Raw genomic sequence first — 21,684 nt, 5'->3', positions numbered from 1 at the left:
ATTTATTTCCATAGTGCTTTCACAATGTAGATTGTGTCAAAGCAGCTTAACATAGAAGTTCTAGTAAACTGAAATTGTGTCAGTTCAGTTTTCAGAGTTTAAGTTCAGTTTAGTTCAGTGCAGTGCGGTGCGGTTTAATTTTCACTGCTGAAAGTCCAAACACTGAAGAGCAAATGCATCGATGTGCAGCTCCACAAGTCCCAATCCAAGCAAGCCAGTGACGAGGTACAAACTTCACCAATTGATGAAGTGAAGGAAAAAACCTTGAGAGAAACAGGCTGTATTGGGCACAACTATGGAACACAATCAATGCCAAAAGTCTTGAATTAAAAAGCTTTTGTTTTTATTTATGTAAAAAAAAATTTACATAACATGCGAATGCATTAAACGAGCGTCTTCAGTTATTATTTAAACGCAGCTATGTCAGGATTGGGATAGGTTATAATATATGGCATGGGAGTCAAATGCTCCGAGGATGCTAAAGATTGCAGAACAACGTCTGTCGCTGGACCCGAGGAGTAAGATTTACGCGATCACCAGCTGGCTTCTGTTACACAAGGGCAAATATAGATGACTAAAACCTCATTTACTCATTTTACTCATACTTTTTATTATTTACAATGTCCAAGGCATTGATATTAATATTCAATTCTACTTTTGTGCCTTTATTAGCTTTTTTCTCGCCTGTTTACTCGGTTAAAAATCTTACATTATTCCATCTCCACCTGCTGGTGAAAGCTAGAGCAGCTGGCGATCTTCAATCTGCAATCTATTGCTTCTCCTGCAGTTCCCGGATGTAATGTTAAATTTTAACAGTCGAATTTGAACCACTGATTTTATGGAAGCGAATATTTGAACTGAAATAAAATGAACTGAAAATGACCTTTTGAATATTATACATCGTATTTTAAAGGTTATTGAATATTTTGTAAGTGAAATCTGAAAAATGAATATGAATTATTGAAGTTTTAAGTATGAAAACGTGTTTGAAATATTTTTCATTGAAATATTCACAGCTTAAATAAACAGCTATGTTAAATTTCAGGACCTAAAAATTCAAACCCTGGAATTCAAGTCATTAAAATGCAAGAACTTGTTAATACGGTGTATTATTTTTTTCAGTTTGTGCTATTCAACAAGCTTTTTAATTCAAGACTTTTGGCATTGATTTTGTTCCATACACAACCATTTCTCCTCTGGCCAAACTTCCTGTGCGGAGCTGCAGTCTAAGCGTCATTCCCTAAACATATTAGTTCTTCATGGGCATCAATAATTATATGAAGAACCTTTAAGGTGACCCATACATCGTACGATTCGTACCCAACTGAACTGTACCACTCAGTGGAAACAAGGCAACATGGCTTAATGTACCTTAACATCAACAAGAGAAACCCAAATTTCTGTCAAACTTTTCTTATGATTAACACTAACTATTGTCAAAAGAACAATATCACGTTAAGCGTTTTCTCCACAATTGAAGTCCATAATAAGGAAAGACTAAATGTAACTAAACAACAACCGTGGGAAACCAAATTTTAAAAATGGCTGTTTATAAAATTTTATTTTATTTCTAATAGATTAACCCTTGCTGTTAAAAGAATGCGCTTGTGCATGTCATTGACATCCCCACAACAACATAGGTGAAAACGCTTAACACAATATTGCTCACTTTAGCTGCTCATTCTTTTGCTTGTAGTGCTAATAACAAGTAAAATTTGATTGAAATGTAATTTTCCCTGCTTGTTGTTAAGATGCATTAAGCCACATTACGATTTTCCTTATAATGGACTGCAATGGAGGAGAAAACACTTAATGTGATGTTTTTCACTTCATTTATGGAATTAGGACACAGTCTTTCTACAGTAGTTAGGGAAAATTACAAGAAAAGTTTGACAGAAATTTGGGTTTCTTTGATTGATTTTTAGGTACATTAAGCCATGTTAGGCTTTTTCACGTTAAATGTTTTAAAATGTCCCCATAACCCCATTGAACAAAGGAGATTTTTAGATTTTATATATATTTATATATATATATATATATATATATATATATATATATATATATATATATATATATATATATATATATATATATATACACTTAACCATTTTACTATAAGGTTCATTAGGAAACCCCTTATCTAATGACATCTTTACAAAACCCACATTATTATATTATTCAAGAGCGAAAATAGTTAATAATAACACAATTTATATTATTCAACCAATATAATATAGTTTTCGACAAAGTGTTGAGTTTTAATTTGCAAAGGGAAATTTACAAGTACACATGAAAAACCTGTCAATCACACAGCTGAGCTCTCACATAATCTGAGATATAAAACCAAAAGCATTCACTTACCAGTTATAAGAACTGTTTTTCCATCTAACCTCTTTAGATCAGTGCAATACCTTCTCCGTTTCATCCATTTCAATACTAAAAAGCACACAAGTGCGGAAATTATAGTGTATAACAGATACATGCTCTTGTAGCTAAACTAGCATGAAATAAACTGTCTTCTGTAAAGAAAATGCTTTCAATTAAAACAATTCTGCTTTGTGGCCTACACCGTTAGGTCATTCGCGAGTGAAATTTAGAGTTCAGACTTTAAATTTTTGTTGATTTTTCGAAAGATATATTGTAGCATCAGAGCTTGTGTTTACTGTCTGATACTGTGTAGCCATAGCCACATTTGTTAGATTGTCGTACAGTCGCGCCGGCAGGGGGCGCAGGCGTGCGCTCATCATGTATCTGACACTAGCTCGCGGTAGAGGGAGATTGTTACAGTCTGCGGTTTACACATGGATCTGTGTACAGTACACCAGTTTGAGTTGATAAATCGCAATTATGACCATTGTTAACTTTTCTTTGGAAGATGCTGATGCAGTTCTGAAGTCTGTTGTTTTAGAGGATCAGTTTTCATCTGACGTCAAAGACACGCTAAGGAGTTTCTTGCTGAAGCTCACTGAAAATGGCAGGTACTGTTTAGAAAAGTGATGTATTTTGTATCATTTTGCTGTTAAAATGGTAATTTGCATGCTGTGTTGTGTTTTGTTATACATTTGATAAATTAAATATGATTTGGGGTGATTGCTGAATACTTCGAAGTTTTTTTATCCCATTCAAGTTAATTTTGTCAGTGTAAACAATGAAAATTAATTGAAGTAATACTTAATTTGTACATTTATTTGACCTTATAGAAGTGTATGGTAATAATTTTCTGTTTACATCTACTTTTTATATAATTTCTTTAATTTAGAGAGTAATAAATGACACTCATGTAACAGAATCTGCATTATACCGTATAACAAAACTTTATCTTATATTGCAGCCTAAGTTAATCCCAATCGCAATTATTCACAACATCTATTTTTTTAAATATTTTAGCAGACTATTGATTAATGACTATTAGTTTTTGATATAAATTTAAAATATTATCTTGATGGAACTGAATGACTTATAACAAACCACATATTTCGAGCAAAAGTTAATTCAATACCTAAGAAAACCTTAAGAAATTTCCCCCGGTTTCACAGACAAGGCTTAAGCCTAGTCCTAGATTGAAATGTAAGTCTGAGCTATTTCAACTGAAATAAAATGCACTGATTGATTTTTAAATATATCAGTGGCTTTGTTTTGTCTCAAGATGCACACCAGTAGTGTTTTTTTTTTCTAAGCATGTTTATAAAAATTACTTAATTTTCCTAATTGAACTAGGGCCTAATCCTGACTAGTCTTATCCCTGTCTGTAAAACCGGGTCTTTATGGAACACAATCAGCACTTACACACCAAAATATAAATAAAAACATTTGTAATAAAATTGAAAACAATAAAATAAATTTTATTCTTATTTGTTGCATGCAGGTCTGGTGTCATTTGGACAACTCAAGTAATCTAGAAAAAGCGTGAAAACTGTGTGTGTGTGTGTGTCTGTGTGTGTCTGTGTGTGTGTGTGTATGTATGTATATATATATATATATATATATATATATATATATATATATATATATATATATATATATATATATATTAAAAAAACGAATGCATCGCTGTAGTGATAAAAACAGTATGACTGTAAAGCTTTACACAGAGAGTAAGAGAAAAAATGCTGTTTTATTTGCAGGATCACAGGTAAACGGAGCAGAGACCGCTCGCTGGAGGAGGCTTCACAGATCCTGCAGAAGATCCCAAAAGAAGCACTTCATTCCTTACAGCCTCCTGCTCTTCATCGACTGATTCAGCTTATTCTGGCCTTACAGTTAGAAGCAGTGACCACTTCATCTGCCTGCCGCAAATTAGACCAAGTACTTTCACCTTTGATTCAACATGACAGATTTCTTTTATTGCCATTATACTGTTTGATTGGTTTGCCTTAAAACAACACTGTCTTAACTCTGTTTCACAGATGCTTCAGGTTTTCGCTGTAATAAACCACTCCGTTGTCTTTGAGGAAGTTAAACAGTGTCTGCTGAACATTTTGCACCAAAAACAGGTTCATAATAATAACAACAATACTATTACTACAGTTTTTAGGTTTTAGGTTTAATTAAAGACCCTTTATTGTTCTTTTGCAGGTGTTTTCATTAAAAGATCTTCAGATAAGTGAGTGTGCCTCAGTTCACTTATATTACACAGAGCTCTTTATTTAATATAATATTTCATATTTGTATTGTTATAATAATAGTAGTGGTGTGTGTTCTGTGTCAGTCTGTATGTTCTTGGAGGACAGCACAATAGGACGAGAAGTTCTGAAGTCTGAATGCACCACCCTGCTTGGTAAAGTCGCTGAGCTGATTCCTGTTGTTATGTCAGATGAAGCATCCAGAAATGGACCCTTGTGCTACCAGATGGTTAAGGTAGAAACTCTAAGTTAGTTTAGCACTTTTGGGGGGATCCTTGTAATGGAGTGTTTGTGGGAAAGTGTGTGACTAAAGAAAATGAGTCAAAATATGAGTCAAATAATGTTCTATCATGATTTTAGGGTAACGTAATCTTTACATAAATATATTTTTTCACTTTCCAAAACCTTTTCTTTTAATGTTTCTTGTTGACGGAATGATTGCCACACAGATTGCTGATTCACTAGTAGGCATGGGCAGGTATAAGATTCTGACGGTATGATAACCTTGGGTAAAAGTATCACAATTTCACTGTAAAATATTTTGGATTAATAGCTTTTAATTTAGAGGTTTCTTTTTTGCTGGAGATACTGTTGTTCTAACAATAAATAAAACAGTTGTGAAGAACATGTGAAAAAATAAAAATTACACACATCTTAGGAACGGTATAACAGAGAACTCTGGCGGTTTTAAAACCTCAACTTTTCCAAACCGCGGTAAACCTTGAAACCGGTTATCATACCATGTTTATTCACTAGTACCATTCAAATGACAACTAAAAACCCATCACCTGCGCAACCACCTGAATCCCTGTGATTAAAACAAGGACCCCCTCTTTCCTCCCACCACGCCATACAAAAGAAAACCTCAAAACATTATGCATTCCTAACTGTGCCTCCCATAGGTGAGTGGGCTTGACACACACACACACACTTTCATCTCTCTGACACTTTAGGTGACACTTGCACCAGTTTTTGTCAGTTTTCTTACACTTTCTTGCAATCACTCCATATCTCTAAAAAAAAAACATTGTGCATTTATGAAGTGTACTTCACACAGGTGAGTGGGCTTGACAAACCACCTCTAAAAACACTCCTCTCTCTATTAAAAAAAAAAAAAAAAAAACACTTCCCCTCCCCTTACTCTAGCACTTTGTTCTCTAAGCACAAACTTTTTTTTGTATAATTAGCACTTCTTGTGTGTACTGTACTCTTCTAGTTGGATTGCAGCATGACTCCTCACCTCGCTTTGGACAAAAACGTCTGCTAAATGTAAATGCAATTATGAATTGTCATTGTTCTTAAAGGGATAGTTCACCCAAGAATCCTTCACTTCACACTTGACACAAAAGAAGAGATATATTCAAGAAAACTGGAAACCAGTGTTCATTGACTTCCACAGTATTTGTTTTTCCTACTATAGAAGTCAATGTTTTTTCAGCTTTTTTCAAAATATCTTTTAATATATGTGTGTTCAACCGAATAAAGAAATACATAAAAGTTTGGAACTACTAGAGGGTCAGTAAATAGTGAGTAAAGTTTCATTCAGATAAACGATCCCTTTAAAATACATAAAAGAATATGTGGGGAAGTGTCTGAGGCATGCATGTAAGGAGGAAATAGTGTGTTTCTTACAGGTTGTTTATTAAGCCACTCGCCTGTGTGGAGCACACTCAGAATTGCACAATGTTTTCCCCCCAAAATTAATTGTTTATATAAGAAAGTGTTCGTTGCAAATAAATATGGCTTTTATGTTGTTTCCAGGGTTGTCTGCAAGTGTTTCAGCTGCTGCCAGGTGAAGTGGCGCAGTTGGTCTACAGTAAAGACAGTGTAAATATTACTGCAAGGGGTATTCTGGAGTTCCTGATGAGGATTATCTTGGGAGAGGTTCGTGCTTTTGGTTGCTGCTAGATTCTTTAAAAACCTCCAACTAAAATGATTGCATTTAGCATGCAGAGACGATTTTTGCTACTCATGTTTGTCAGGTTTCCAGCAGAGATACACGGCTGTTGGCAGGCACTGCGGTTGCAATGCTGCTCAGCACTGCAACAGACAGTCAGTGTGCTGGATCAGCTGCCTGGAGTCTACTACAAATCACTAAAACAGGTCAGCTACAGTTTTTAAAGGCACTAAATGTGATATATGTCTAAATGCCAGGTCTGAAAATACAGATTTTTGCATTCTGGTTCCTAAATTTAGCATGTGATTATCAGTCATTTTTTCTGTATATTACTTTTTATATTATAAACCACATCGAAATACAATTTACAAAAGTTTTGTATATATATATATATATATATATATATATATATATATATATATATATATATATATATATATATATATATATATATATATATATATATATATATATATATATGTATGTATATGAATATGTATATATAAAACGCATATTAAATGCCTATAATATCTAAACCAACACACGCCTCCCACCAGTGCCGATATACAGCCATATTGCACTGCTACTCGTGTGATATTGCTCATATATATAAATGCACACACAAATGCAAGCATGCGTTTATTTTAGAGATTGTTTATTTAAATTTAGATATAAAGTGTGTGTGTGTGTGTGTGTTTGTGTGTGTGTGTTTGTGTTTGTGTGTGTGTGTGTGTGTGTGTGTGTGTGTGTGTGTGTGTGTGTGTGTGTGTGTGTGTGTGTGTGTGTGTGTGTGATAAAATTATATATACATTTTAAAATCTAGGCAACAAAAATGTTTGTATAGTTTGTATAGTATATGTGTGTATTACATATACATAATAAATAAATATAATACACACACATAAGCTGTCATTTAATCTTTGCCTAGCACTACTAAATACCTATGATGTGGCTATGATGTTTCAGACTGTTGTGACTAAAGAAATGTCAAATAACATTCCATCATCATTTAGAGTTGCATAAATCTTTTATGAATTGTTATTATTCTTTAAAGAATAGTTAATATTACACTGAATCCTTCACTTCAATTTCTTCTATTGAACACAAAAGAAGATATTTTGAAGAAAGCTGAAAACTGGTAATCGTTGACCTCGTTTTATTTTTCCCCTAATATTCATGTCTTTAGTTACAGTTTTTCAGCTTTCTTTAGAGTATAATCTTTTGGGTTCAGCAGAATAAAGAAACCCATAAAGGTTTGGAACCATCTGAGGCTCATTAATTAGCAGGCTTGTTACGATAAGTTATATTTGTTGTGCGATTTATTGTCATAGAAATTATTGCGATAAGTGATATTATTGTAATTTTAAGACCAATTTATGCCTGTTTATATAATGATTCAACAACAGGTTTTACATTAGCACAAAAATAAATACATTCAAGGCACAAAAACCACATCTATATGTATATTTGGCTCTAATGTTATTCGTGACTCATAACTTTTCAGGACCTGGACTGCAGATTTGAAACAGTTTACTTTGACACCTCTTCAAAACTGGTAGTAGTTTTCCGGACAAATGTGAAAATTAACTTTTTCTGATCTATTAACAAAAATAAAATGTTTCCTGAACTCGCTGCCACCACCAACAGAGATTAGATGAGATGAGATGACAGAAGCTGCATAATTGGCTCAAATTTTTAAGTCATTAATTTTTTATGCAACATCATGGACAATATATACTGAGTGGCCAAAATTATTGAGGTCATGTCCATGTACTGCACAATAAGTCGATGTATTGATTATTGTGACAGGCCTATTAAATAGGGAGTAAATTTTTTTACTATACCTTAAAATGCATAAAAGAATAAGTGATCCTATTATATGTTATTATATTTGAAAAAAGTGTTTTGTTTGTTTGTTTTTAACCAAATTAGGTAGAAATATATAATGTAATATCTGTATTTCCTAGGAATGTAAGGGTTTAACATTGTCATAAAACACTATCATTTCCTAATCTTTTATTACAGTACATCACTGTTTTAATAAATAAATAAATTTTAAAAAACCTGAGCAACAAACTTCACTGTTGTTTCCTTAATAACAAGTTAAACAGTCTCATTGTCATTCCTTCAATATATTATGTTATTGAATATTGGAGCATGTCTAGAATACATATAAAGATTTAGTAAGCTAAGTAAATCCATTTAGATTCCATGTTACCTGCCTGATGCTCATAATATGTGAAATGTGTGCTCCACAGAGCCGTGGCGGCTGACAGTAGGTGAACTACAGGTAAACTGCAGCTCCAGATGTCAGGACGGGGTGGACAGATTGGCTGTCTGCAGGGGCTTGTTAACATGCTGCAAAAATGACGTTCTTGTCAGTCGCCACAGCAACCAGAAGGTACAAAACACATCGACTTCTGTCTCTAAGATTGATCCCAAGTGTGCAACATATAATTACTTCCTCCTTCTTCTGTTTTATCAGACTTGCTTTCTGCTCCATGGGTTGCTCCCCTTCATCTCGGCCCTTTGTGAAGAAAAGCTGGACTGTCATTACTTTGTTTTTCAAGGTTTCTATCGTCCTGCGTCATTCTGTAGATTGCTGGGTCTCTGCTTGACTGTGGTGAAGGTAGTTATTGGTTGTATTCATATGTGTTTTCTAGTGTTTACGATTTGGCTGAAGAGGCTGAAAGAGTGTCTCAGTGAGGTTTGGGAAGTTACCGGTGCACCTTTAGATTCAGACCTCCAGCACCGTCTAACGCAAATCATTTGGAGGAATTCAGAGAGTCCGGTAAGCCTTTTGTGTGCTGAGAAACTTACATTTTTATTTTATTTTAAGGTATTTGGATTTTGAATAAACTTTTTTATTAGAACCATATGTGGTAACACTTTTGAATAATTGTCCATTAGTTGAAGGGGCACCTATTTTACCCCAGTTTGAAGATATAAGATACATTAAGTCTTTTGTTAAAGTTCAAAACATCCATAAGATTTTTTATTATAGCTTTCAGATTATTACGCCCCAAGTCTAGGGGAAACGAAAAGGGCATAATAAACGAAGAACAAACAAATGTGTTGGGGTGGTGGATTTCCCAAACTAAACAAAACTTAAAGCAAAAGATTCCCTTTGGTCGACAACCAAACTCACACACTCAATTGAGAGTATATATGAAGATATTTATTATAGAAAAATAGGGTTTATATAAACGAGCATTTCGTCAGGGTGACCACAGGCCAAAATAACAAACAAAAGAATCTATAAAATAAATCCACTAAATTACCTATTACTATTTAAAGAAACATACAAGAATCTTACCTGACTCCCTAATATAAACAAAGTCAAAAGTAATCAAATAAATAGGCAGGTCACCCCTACACGCTCAAACTCTCAATAAATATTCAAGCATAGGATGGTCATCAATACAAAGGTGATAATTGTTGGTCGTCGGCCGAAGGGGTGAGGGAAACCCAGGAGCTCCACTCCAAACACCTAACGCAGCAGAAATGAGCTCTCCGATTCCTGCCGGAAGCTCCGTTTTATACAGGCCTCGTAGACCAGCAGCCAATCAAAGCAGGGAATCACGCCGGCGTGGTAGCCTATAAGACATCAGAAAAACAGCAAGGAGGCGGGACAAAAGAAAAAGGTGTACAATCCGCAATAATAAAAAAAATAAATAAACTTCAGTCGTAACACAGATCATTAGAATTCTCAGCTCTGAGCACAGATTAGCTGTTTTTGTCAGATGAACAGCACAGTGACAGACACCAAGGAAGCAGATCTCACGTAATGTTTGTGAGAAATACTACAGTAAGAACTTTCCCAATGATTATTTGATGTGTTTGTTGTGGAGTTGTGACGCTGAGTCACACACAATGTCATTACAAAGCAGGTACACACACACACACACACACACACATACAGGATATCCATTATGTTAATGTACAAAATAAATCTTGACGTCTACAAAGTGCATCTTCTTTAATTATTGTACTAACCTGCAGCTGTGGTGATGAAGTAAAGATGGTAAAATCGCTGTAATTCATTACAAACATGCACTGTTTTTAAAGCATATTAAACTTGTAAAACTCATTCTTGATCAAATTTGATAATAATTAATGATCAATAATTAATGATCAACAGATCTTTTAATCGCAGTTGTTTTGCCCTAACTGTATCCTGTTTTGTTATTATCACTATATGCGTTCCTTTAGAGACATGTTAATACGGGGCTGTCAGTCAATTCGATTGGCGGGGAAACCTTGAGTAAAAAAGAGACTTATTGTCTTTATATCACTCCAATATGACTGTGGACACACTATACCTGCACAGTTTTTTCCAAACAGCTTACAAAAGAGGATTATCATTGTAGGTGCCCTTTAATGTATTTAGTAACATTAACTAAGTATGAACAATCTTGTAAAGTATTTATTAATCATAGTTTAACATTAACTAATGCATTTTTAAAATCCATAGTTATGCTTGTTAACTTTAGTTCATGCATTTGCATTTAATGCAATGCTAACATGAACTAAAATGAACTAATGTTATTAAACTTAAATAAAATTGACTAAAATGAGCTAAGATATATAAATAACATCATAAATGTATTACTTATTGTTTGTTCATGTTAGTAAATACATTGACTAACATAAACCAATAAACCATTATTTTAAAGTGTTACCCTAGCACATTCACAAAAGTATAAACCATTCAGATTTTCTTCAGATAATTTCAAAGCCTATAATAAATCAACCATAACAGAAAAGCATCCATTCAGCTGGTGTTTTCTTTGTTCTTTTTATTGTAGTTGGATGGTGTTGCAGAGGTGGCACGTAGTGCTTTCTGTCTCTTTATGGAGATCTATGAGAAGGATTGTCAGCACTTTGGGACGGAGAAATCACTTTATGTGGAGTTACTGAAGAGGATTTCAGAGTTGCCTTGGGAGTCAAAAGCAAAGTATTTACCACTTACTGCAGTTTTACCATACACAGGAACAAACAAGGTAAAAACCTAAGAAGAACTTCACATTCTGTCCTGTTTTTATATGTTGCATGTTTAATCATTTTAGATTTGCTATGTATTCTTTTTTAATATTTTATGAACCCCCAAAATGTCAATATTGCAACAGAAGCCAAAGTGTTAAACATGTAAGTTTGGAGTGCTTTATGTTTAATGGATTGTAATCGATAGATGACGATTTTTATCAGGAGAGACTTGAAAGGAAATATTTTGAAATCTAAAAAGTTAACCTTAAAAATGGTTAGATTTTTATCTTATGTCTTATATTTTGCTGCTGATGTCTTTAATGTTTTTATTATTATAGAAAAGTGATTTTTATAAAATGTTGCACATTTGATCTTGTTTTGCCATGAAATACCCAGCGAAGCTGATATGGCAATAAATTTAAAACTCTATACACACTCACCGGCCACTTTATTAGGTTCATCGTACTAGTTCTGGGTTGAACCCCCTTTTGCCTTGAGAACTGCCTTAATCCATTGTGGCATGTATTCTAGAAGGTACTGAAAATATTCCTTAGAGACCAACCGGTCTGACACCAATAACCATGCCATGTTCAAGTCACTTGAATCATTTAATTTCTTCCCCATTATGGTCCTCAGTTTGAAAAGCAGTAGATCGTCTTGACCATGTCTATATGCAATGAGTTTCTGCCATGTGAGGCCGATTAGAAATTTGTGTTAAAGAGCAGATGGACAGGTGTACCTAATAAAGTGGCCTGTGAGTGTTTTTTATTTTTATTATATTAAATAACACTAATGTGGCAGCTCAGTGTTTAGCACTGTTACCTCACTGCAAAACCTTGCTGGTTCAAGTCCCGGCTGGGTCAGTTGGCATTTCTGTGTGGAGTGGCATGTTCTCCTCGTGTTTGCGTGGGTTTTATCCGGGTGCCCCAGTTTTCCCCACAATCCAAAGACATGCACTGTAGGTCAGTTGGATGAATTAAATTGGTTATAGTGTGTGTAAATGTGACAGTGTATGGGTGTTTCTGCTGCATAAAACATATGTTGGAGTTGGGGTTCAGTTTTTAGTTTTTCAGGTTTTAGTTTGTGTTTTCTGTGCACTAGTAGTTTCGTATGATTATTAAAATGTTCTTTTTTTTCCCTTAAAGGTTTTGGAACTGTATCCAGCCCTTCCCTATCACCTCCTTAAATGCCTCTCCACCAATCACCTTTCTCCATGTGCCTCAGAAGTCTACAAGTCCCTTCTCCAGGAACAGAAACGTGAACTTATTATAATTGCATCAAAAGAAGCCCCTCCCACTGACCAGTACTTAGCCAATCAATGGGCTCATCAATGGCAACCAGTCATCCTGGAGGCTTTGACTTCAGAAATAACACTACTTCAAAACAATGCTTCTAGTCATCTCCTGCCAACAACTCTACGCACATTTCCTGGTGCCTTCAATACTCTTTTGTCAGCTCTGAACCCCTCGGCTCCTGGTCACCTTCATGCATGGGCCTGTGTCATGAGCGCACAGCGGGCCACAAGTGGACGTTCACTCTGGGGTGCTGAAAGTTCCCATGTTCACCAGACTCTCCATCTCGCCCTGTGCTCTCTGGATGACAGCGTTCGACTCGCAGCTCTCAACCTCCTCTGCTGCAGTCCAAAGACTAACGAAGCCCCATCACAGCTGGAGTATTCGGCTCTCAGAGACTTCATCCCGCTCAATCTTAACTGCGAATCATCTCCGTTTCGCCAACATCTGCAGGCGGCACTTAGGAAATTCCTGGTCAGAATAAGAGACAGTTGCATGGCGATCATCAAGGGGCGTAATAGTAAAAAAGGGCTGACAGAGGAAGAGGTGGCGGAGATTGAACAAGGAGTCGGTGAGGAATTTTTGAATATTTATAAAATGTATAATTACTGAACATGTATAATTTTATCTATTGTCCAATGAATATAGAACATTAAATGTTTTTGTAACATAGTTACAATCATTGAAATAAAAGTGTGGTCATCTCTTTAGAATTACAAAGATTAGACATTTAACTTCAACTAGGGTGTTGCAAAAAAAATTACACACTACAACTTTACAGCTAAATTATGTATAATTTTTTAGATTTTCTTGATTTTCTTGATCCCCCCCCCCATTTGATCTTTTTATTTAATATTATTCCCTGACATATTCATTAGTGCATTGTTTCTCAACCACGTTCCTGGAGGACCACCAACACTACGTGTTTTGGATGTCTCCATTGTCTTTCACACCCACTTCAGGTCTTTCAGTCTCTGCTTATGAGCTGATGATCAGGTGCATTTAATTATGGAGACATGGGCTGTTTCTCAATTTCAAGAAAGCTGAGAATGGACTTGCGTGTAGAGTGTAGAGCGGTCTTGCCAGGTTACCTCTAAAGAACAAACTTGAGAGGCCACCAGAAAACATAACGCGTCCATTAAAAAATAAGATGCTTCATTTTCTTGATGGTCACATGAGCTTCATGCGTTTTTAATAGGAAATTATTTAAGCATTACCACATTTATACAATGATTTATTGTGTTTTTCACAATAAACTCCTGAGATAAATACTTTAATAATAAATTTATATAAAATGCTGCGCTTCCCTTCTCTTTTATTTAACCAAAATGACTTCTGCGACTTCTCTAGCTGGGAAGTCTGCATTCACGCATCTTTAATATCAAGAACATCACGTGTCCTCCGTTCTTGCGTTTTTGAGTTTTTGAACTAAACTTTGGCAGTTGATGATGACGTTACATGAGAACACGAAGACGCAAGAACACCAAATAAGGCATATTGAGAAACAGCCATAGAGAATGTGCAGAGCTGGTGGGCCTCCAGGAACGTGGTTCTGAAACACTGCATTAGGGTGTACTTGTTTTTGCACCATGATTTTAAGTTATTTTATTAGATTATTATTTACAGTTTTGGTACTGGCTAATATAATAAAAATCCAATTAACCAGATATTGTATTTTTACTAAAAAATACTATATGGTTTAAAAAGAAATATCTGAAAGAGAGATCTGTACTAATTTATTGTTCATTTATTAGTGTTTTATTATAAATGGTTTGATTATGAGTAGTTACTGTAATTAAGTGAGATGTTATCAGCTGGTCTTAAAATTCAGCTCTTTTGTAAGAAGCACTATTAATTTGTTTTGCTAGAAACGTTTAACAAATTTTAAAAGATGTGCAGTTGCAGTGCCCCTTTAATTAGTACTACAGACAGAAGAATAGCATATCTGTTTAGTGAGGTTATGTGTATATTGTTGTGACGCTTTCCCTCAGAGTTTGTTGAGTGGCTCTTCCAGCTTTCCTTGGTTTATTTGAGTCCTGACAGCAGTTACCAGAGGAAAAAGACGGTTCTCCTCCTGCTGTGTGCAGTGCTGGAAACATGCACTGACACCTGGAGTCCTGACAGAAAGAAGGGCCAACCACCTGGTAATGAAACTACTCTGACAAAAACAAAATGGACTGTCATGTATTATGCACAACTATAATATCCCTTGAAGTACCTTTTGAATGCATATTATGGTATATATTTTTTATATTTTATTAATTTATAATTATAAAGATAAACGTTTTCTTAATTGATAAATGAAATGAGAGTTGTTTTTTTCAGCCAATATGTCTACTCTTATAAACTGGGCTAAAGACAGAGGAAAGTGGGATTTCTTCTCAAAGTCAAAGCTATTGGTCTTGATTGGCTGTTTGGAGGATTCGACCAATGAGGTACAGCTAGATGTTTATACACTACCATTCAAAAGTTTCATTTTTCTAAAAAAATTTTTTATACTTTTATTGAGCAAGAGTTAAATAAATTGATTAAAATACAAATTAAGGCATTTATAGGTCATGTTTTAATAATGAAATGTTATAATATACATTTAATCAATAAGATTGATTGGTTATTACACACTGATGTCATTTATCTCATACTAATTATATTGCACTAGCTTACTATGGCGAGGGAGGTGAGCATGTTACAACAATGTTACAATGATTTTTGTGGATCCAGACTTGAGTGTGTCTGTAGAGCGAGTTTTCTCCACCCAGTCTATCATGCATCAGCTGTGATCGCCGTGCATTATGCGCTTAGACCGCATCCGAGGCTGTTTATATTGTTTATTTTGTTGGGCTGAACTGAAACTCTGATAACTGAACTGACACTGTTTCTATTTACTATGATCTGTTATGTGAAGCTGCTTTGATACAATCTACATTGTAAAAGCACTTTACAAATAAAGGTAAACTGAATTAAAATCATTGTTCATGTCACTCATCGGTGAATAATGCCAGAGCCCCGCTGATGTTAGAGCCAATTGCAGCCCTTTCTGTTGACCGAAGGAATGCAATGACCAATCAAAGGCATTTAAGAACTTACTCGACAACTTTCAGAAAGCAAGCGGTATAATATTTACATTAGTTTATTTGCTCAATGCTCATGTTGTTATTTCTGCATGTACTTGAGTTTAGCTTGATACATTTAAAAAGAGTGTTTTCTTTGAGCAGGTAAAAGTTCATGTATCTTACTGCTTGTATTAAAGGACACAATTTTATTACAAATAATATATAAATATAAACATATTTATAAATTTGAATACAATAATTCTTGTGATGTGAAGTAAAATCTAAAATTGTGTATGGAAAGCATCGTCATTGCACTAAGATATCGAACTGAACCGATGATAATCATAATCGAACGGAACCGTGAGACCAGTGTAGGTTCACACTCCTAACTGATTCTACAACAATATGAAGCATTAGAACTCTAAATATTATAAAATAAACAATTATTATAAATAATACACAATGTTTTACCACCAATGACAACAACAAATACAACTTAAGCAGCAAATCAGCATATTCCAATGATTTCTTATGGATCATGTGACTATGAAGAATGGTGGTTGTAAAAATCCAGCTTAGACTTTAAGATTAGTATTTTAAAAAATATTAACATAAACAAAAAATTTAATTGTGTGTAATATTACAGTTTTTTATTATCAAATAAATATACACCAGAAACTTTTGAGTAGTTGAAATCATTGCCCTGGAGTAATTGCACTGAAAGGACTTTTTGAAATTCACTGCACTTGTATAGTGACAATAAAATATCTCTTCTTCTCTATGCAGTTCTAATGAAGTTGTCTGACTTATGGTCTCTGTGCTGTAGATTCGGGAATTGTCCGCAGAGTTGCTTTTCCGATTTTTCCCCTCATCTCTTCCTGATGATGTCACATGTGTGCTGTTCAGCCGAGCAGATCAGCTTCTCCAGAGCCCACGGGTGCAGGAGGCTCAGATGGGGGCACTAATGGTCAAACTACTGCTGCAGAAGTGAGCTACTATTCTCGATTGGTGTTTTTTTTTTTATCATGTCTTTAAAGACATTTTACACTCACTAAGATTGCATGTAATCAATCAAAAATACAGTTAAAAACTGTAATATTGGTAAATAAAAATACTGTATTTGATTTATAACAAATTTTGATACATTTTTTTAATGCAGTGCATGGTTTTTACTTTGACTTTGTTTAATTTTGCATTATAGGGCTGATGGAGTATTTAACCAGGGGGAGAAGCAGTCAGTGAAGCTGATTACATTTCTTCTGTCCAAATTGGAGCAGCATTATCTCACTGCCAGGAGTGACATGTTGCTTGCGGCTCGCACAACACCTGTACATGGTAGGAGCAAATAAAACCAGCATAGAGAACTGGGACCTGTACTATAAAGATGGATTAGCTGGCTAGCAAGTTTGCACCAATCTTTGGTTTTAGGAAACATGAGTTCGACTTTAATCATTCTTTGTTTCCTTGGTATTATTAAGCAGCTAAGCTACCTTCAAGGGAATCTAGCGTAGCCAGACCTCAGACTGAAGGCTGAGCTTTTGCTGCTTTGAATGCTCAAGGACCACCCACTATGTTATTGGTTGTTGATTTAACCAACCAATCATGTTTCATTTTGTGCCGTGCCATAGGGGTGTGAACCTACACTGGTCTCATGGTTCGGTTCAGTTACGATTATCATGCCATCGATTCAGTTCAATTCGATATCTCAGTGCATCACAGTGCATTGACGATGCTTTCCATACATAATAAAATTTTTTCTTCACAACAAATTTTTTTTTATTAAAATCTATAAATATATTAATATTTATATTTGTAATACAATTTTGTCCTTTAATACAAGCCATAAGATAAATGAACTGCACCTTTAATTTGACCTGCTCAAAGAAAACAACACTCCAATACATGCACAGAAGACCACACAAGCATTTATAGCAAATAAACTAATGCAAATATTATCCCGCTACCTTTTAGAGCGCTGTTTTACACCCTTATGATTCGTCATTATCTTCAGCCGCTTAACAGAAAGGGCTGCGCATGGCTTTAGAAATGAAAGCGCTGTTCACTGATGAGTCACGCTGAAAGAACAGCCGCGGGGACAGTATATATGTGCGTAATACGCGGTTATCACAGGTAATCCATAATAGACACAGTAGAGAAAACTCGCACCTCAGGCACGCTCATGTCTGAATCCACAAGTATCAGCCGAGAGAAGAGGAAAAGTAACCTCACAAACAGGCCAGCGCAGTGGGTCAGATGTCGAAGTGTGTGAGAGAGAGAGAGGCAGAGATGGATCTTTACAGCATTTCTCCCTAGTTGTGAAATAGTGGCTCGTGTGCTGTGCCTTCTTCAGTGTCAATAAAAGACTTTCCTGAAAACTCACGAGCAGTTAAATTGTCCATAATAAATAATAACCGGTTAGTATCTATTACTAAACCGATATCGAATTGTCCCCATCTGCATCGCGGTGCACCGAAGCAACATTAATTTTGATACCCCTACCGTACCATGTTTTGTGGGCATGGAGATGCAACTTTGCATCATTCATACACGTCTTTAAATGTTTACAACAACGACACATCAATATTCTAAATAATCTCTCCAAAACATGTTGGAAATTGGCAGGACATGAACAGTATAAAGACTTGTTCTGAGATTCATTCATTGTTTTGGTGACGCTTTTGTACATAAATATCAGGCAGACTGAAATGAGTGAAAGTTTTCTTTGTTCTGTAAAAGCAATGTTTTGTTGGATTTGTGAGTATTAACATTGTCTTTCTTTTATCTTTATGACAAAAATGACAGAATATCTGAAGGTTTCCACTGCCAATAATAAAAAAGAGAACATAAGCATACCTGCATGTTTGTGGACATCATGACTTGAAGCTTTTATGCAGTGAATATTGCATACTTTTAATAATCCAGCTTTTAAGTTAAATTCATCGTCATGAAGGGATCCTCACAATAACAGACAGTGTGCAGGCAGTAAATCACTCATTCATCAATGTCTCTGAAAGTTATACATTTATTAATGAGCACTGTCATCAATATAAACATCACAGCTTTTTATCATTTCAGACTTGTTCACAGCAGACTGATTAAGATTGCTGCACATTTGACTCAGAAATCCAGTACAGATAAACTAATCAGCAGATGACTAGAAGATCTGCCAATGCATTTCTGGAAAAGTATGGCATATGCATCAGACATTTAGCCAAAAGTCTGTGGGTGGTGCTTGCCATGATGTCTGAGGCTGAGACTTGCTTCATGGTACCTGAAACCCTGAATTGGTGCAGCTAAACTAAAACATAACTGGCTAGCCAGCTAATCTGGATATCATGTATAGGCTCCAGCCTAATACATTCACCCTAATAAACATAATCAAATCTGTTCACATCAAAGCAAAAGATTTACAACTAATATATCTATAATTGTATGCTGGAATAAGACTGTTCCATAGAGGGTTTTTTTGTCTTCAGGCATTGTAAGTGCTCTGCAGAGGGGTCTGCTGGAGGTGCCAGGGGTCCTGCTAGAGTCAATAACCCACAGTATTGCAGGAGAGCTTGTGCTTTTGTTGGAAAAGCTCACTCTGGTTCTGCTAGGTGTTCTTTATGGCAACCAGGACACTGAGGAGAAAGGTAAACTGAAACCGCAGATGAGACCTGTTTAGTGATTTAAAAAAATTCCTGAAGAGATTTTCTAATAAAAAGCCATGTTTCTTTTTTTCTCAGATGTTCCTCCTTCATTCTGTGACATGGGGAATGCAATCAGCTCACTGATTGGTCAGGGTGGAGTCGATGGGGTGGGGCTTGATGAGGATGGTGAGGAGAATGTGCTGCTGTCTGAGGAACACAGTCTGGTTCTGACCTGCTGCTGGGTCTCCTTGAAGGTAAAGCTCATAAGCCATTTACATCAGGTGTGCCAAACTCTTTTTAGGTTAAGATGGACAATCAGAGAAGATGTCTCTTTGTGTGGGCTGAATTATGTTTGATTAAACCATAATTTGCTCGGTTATATTGATTTGAACGATTGCAGACCAAAATCTTTTAATCATCAATGCATTTCTTTATGCATTTATTTTATTTTATTACATCTATTTAAGTATAACAATACTTAAAAAAATAATCTGTTAAGCATTTCTAGCTATTTTATTTATTTATATATATTTTTGATGATGATGATAATGGCTCATTTAGGGATGCGAGATTGACAAAAAGAAAAAAACGACTTGTTCTTTTTATTTGTCTATTTATTTCATTTCTAGAGATAATTTAAAGATAGTTAGCTTTGTGTTTTTGTGCTCTACTTTGCTGGGATATGTATGGAAGCCCGTTCCTGCCACTAAATAATAAAAAAAAGATTTATTGAAAAAAAACTAACTAAAAAAAAGTTATAAAGTCAGAATTGCGAGTTTTAAAGAAGTTCCCTGTTACGGCAATTGGCCATAAATGAAGTGTTAAAAGTTCTCTGCTTGTGATGTGGTATGGATTTACAGCCCAGTTTTCCTAATAAAGGCCAGGTGGATACAGTATTTAGTTGACACTTTTACTGAACTGAAATATGAACTAATACAGCCCTTTTAGTTTCAGCCCTTTATAATGTCTATGTACGATACATATGTCTGCAGCTTAAAGTACACCACATTAGGGCAATCTTGCAATATGAAACAAATAACAGCTGCGACAAAATGTCAATCATATAATTGTTACACACATGATAGATAAATAATATTGAAATCTAAATTTTAACTTTTGAAGGAATCACACAACCTATAGCTAGTTTCATGTGATCTGTTTAATGCTTTATAATTGCTATTTACACCAAATAGTGCAAATGGCATAATTAAAAAAGCACAAATCCATACGAATAAATAGACAGCCCTGTTCAACTATATATTTCCTTTTTGAAAGTGTAATGAACAATAAAAAGTCGGATATAGGCTTTATGTTGTGATTATGAGCTAATGTGCATGCGTCTTTAAAGCTCCATTTATGGCCAGTCGGCATAACAGGAAACTCGTTTATAACTCAGATTTGCGACTTTATAGCTTAGATTTCTGACTTTATTACTCAGAATTGCAACTTTATATCTTGGAATTCTGTCTTTATAACTCAGAATTGCTACTTAATAACTCTGAATTCCGACTTTACTCAGAATTGCGACTTAACTCAAGGCCTACCATAGATAAATAAATATGATATTAAACACTAGATGGCGACAATTCTCAAGACAAAGCTACTATATAGAAAAAAAATATAATACTAATAAAACATGTACAGAGCATATTTGCCACAATGTTTTGAGTTATAGTGTTGTTTTAACAGCATTATTTTAGGTTTTATTACCCAGAGATTGCTTTCAGTTTGTTAATATGAGTTTTTACAAACAGATTTTCATACTCTATAATATTACACACTGCTAACTTTGTTAAAACAGTTACAATATTATAACAATCCATTAACATTGCAAACCACTAGGTAAATTATCTATCCAAAGCTGTCCTATCTTATATTGATTTCAGTTTTCCAAATAACATTTTGTTTATTTTGTTTCATAATATTATCTTAATTATCTGTAAGATTTTATGATTTTTGAGCTCTTTTTGACACCCCTTGTGATCATATGCATTATTATGAATAACTTAGATATTTACAAGTTTCTACTTTCCTGAAAAAAAGGAAATAGGTATTTTTCTGGGCTCTCTGGTGGAGAGAATCCTGTCACTTCACTGTGAGGAGCTGAAACTGAGTGTGGAGGAGCTCAGGACAGCTTCCAAAGTCTTCAAAGACATCATTCTGAAATGTAGACACTGGGTGAGCACAGTTCATGCAGAAATA

The 21,684-nt window shown here is 35.0% G+C and overlaps 2 protein-coding genes across 6 annotated transcripts in view; one reads left to right on the top strand and one right to left on the bottom strand.

Moving 5' to 3' along the window:
* Window positions 1–2,685, bottom strand: part of si:dkey-174n20.1 — a 6,596-nt gene extending 3,911 nt beyond the window's left edge. The window contains exon 1 of the mRNA NM_001082916.2: window positions 2,362–2,685. Coding sequence (NP_001076385.2) covers window positions 2,362–2,482 — 121 coding nt within the window. The 5' untranslated portion in view covers window positions 2,483–2,685. The remainder of the gene's footprint in view (window positions 1–2,361) is intronic.
* Window positions 2,686–2,769: 84 nt separating this feature from the next.
* The window catches only part of si:ch211-225b11.4, a 36,043-nt gene continuing 17,128 nt past the window's right edge, over window positions 2,770–21,684 (top strand). For all 5 annotated transcript variants that reach the window (XR_012406798.1, XR_011015466.1, XR_012406799.1 and 2 more), the window contains exons 1-19: window positions 2,770–2,978; window positions 4,125–4,305; window positions 4,407–4,493; window positions 4,576–4,603; window positions 4,709–4,857; window positions 6,384–6,506; window positions 6,605–6,725; window positions 8,778–8,920; window positions 9,005–9,089; window positions 9,183–9,310; window positions 11,328–11,522; window positions 12,651–13,368; window positions 14,789–14,941; window positions 15,123–15,232; window positions 16,677–16,837; window positions 17,052–17,185; window positions 19,327–19,485; window positions 19,579–19,736; window positions 21,526–21,660. Coding sequence is in view for 2 of the 5 variants with exons in the window: in XM_017356240.3 (XP_017211729.1) it covers window positions 2,848–2,978; window positions 4,125–4,305; window positions 4,407–4,493; window positions 4,576–4,603; window positions 4,709–4,857; window positions 6,384–6,506; window positions 6,605–6,725; window positions 8,778–8,920; window positions 9,005–9,089; window positions 9,183–9,310; window positions 11,328–11,522; window positions 12,651–13,368; window positions 14,789–14,941; window positions 15,123–15,232; window positions 16,677–16,837; window positions 17,052–17,185; window positions 19,327–19,485; window positions 19,579–19,736; window positions 21,526–21,660 (3,099 nt within the window). In the remaining 3 variants the exon portion in view is untranslated. The remainder of the gene's footprint in view (window positions 2,979–4,124; window positions 4,306–4,406; window positions 4,494–4,575; window positions 4,604–4,708; window positions 4,858–6,383; window positions 6,507–6,604; window positions 6,726–8,777; window positions 8,921–9,004; window positions 9,090–9,182; window positions 9,311–11,327; window positions 11,523–12,650; window positions 13,369–14,788; window positions 14,942–15,122; window positions 15,233–16,676; window positions 16,838–17,051; window positions 17,186–19,326; window positions 19,486–19,578; window positions 19,737–21,525; window positions 21,661–21,684) is intronic.

The sequence above is a fragment of the Danio rerio genome, chromosome 5 (assembly GCF_049306965.1).
Source record: "Danio rerio strain Tuebingen ecotype United States chromosome 5, GRCz12tu, whole genome shotgun sequence".
In the NCBI taxonomy this organism is placed as follows: Eukaryota; Metazoa; Chordata; class Actinopteri; order Cypriniformes; family Danionidae; genus Danio; species Danio rerio.
This window is presented reverse-complemented; position numbering and strand designations above follow the sequence as displayed.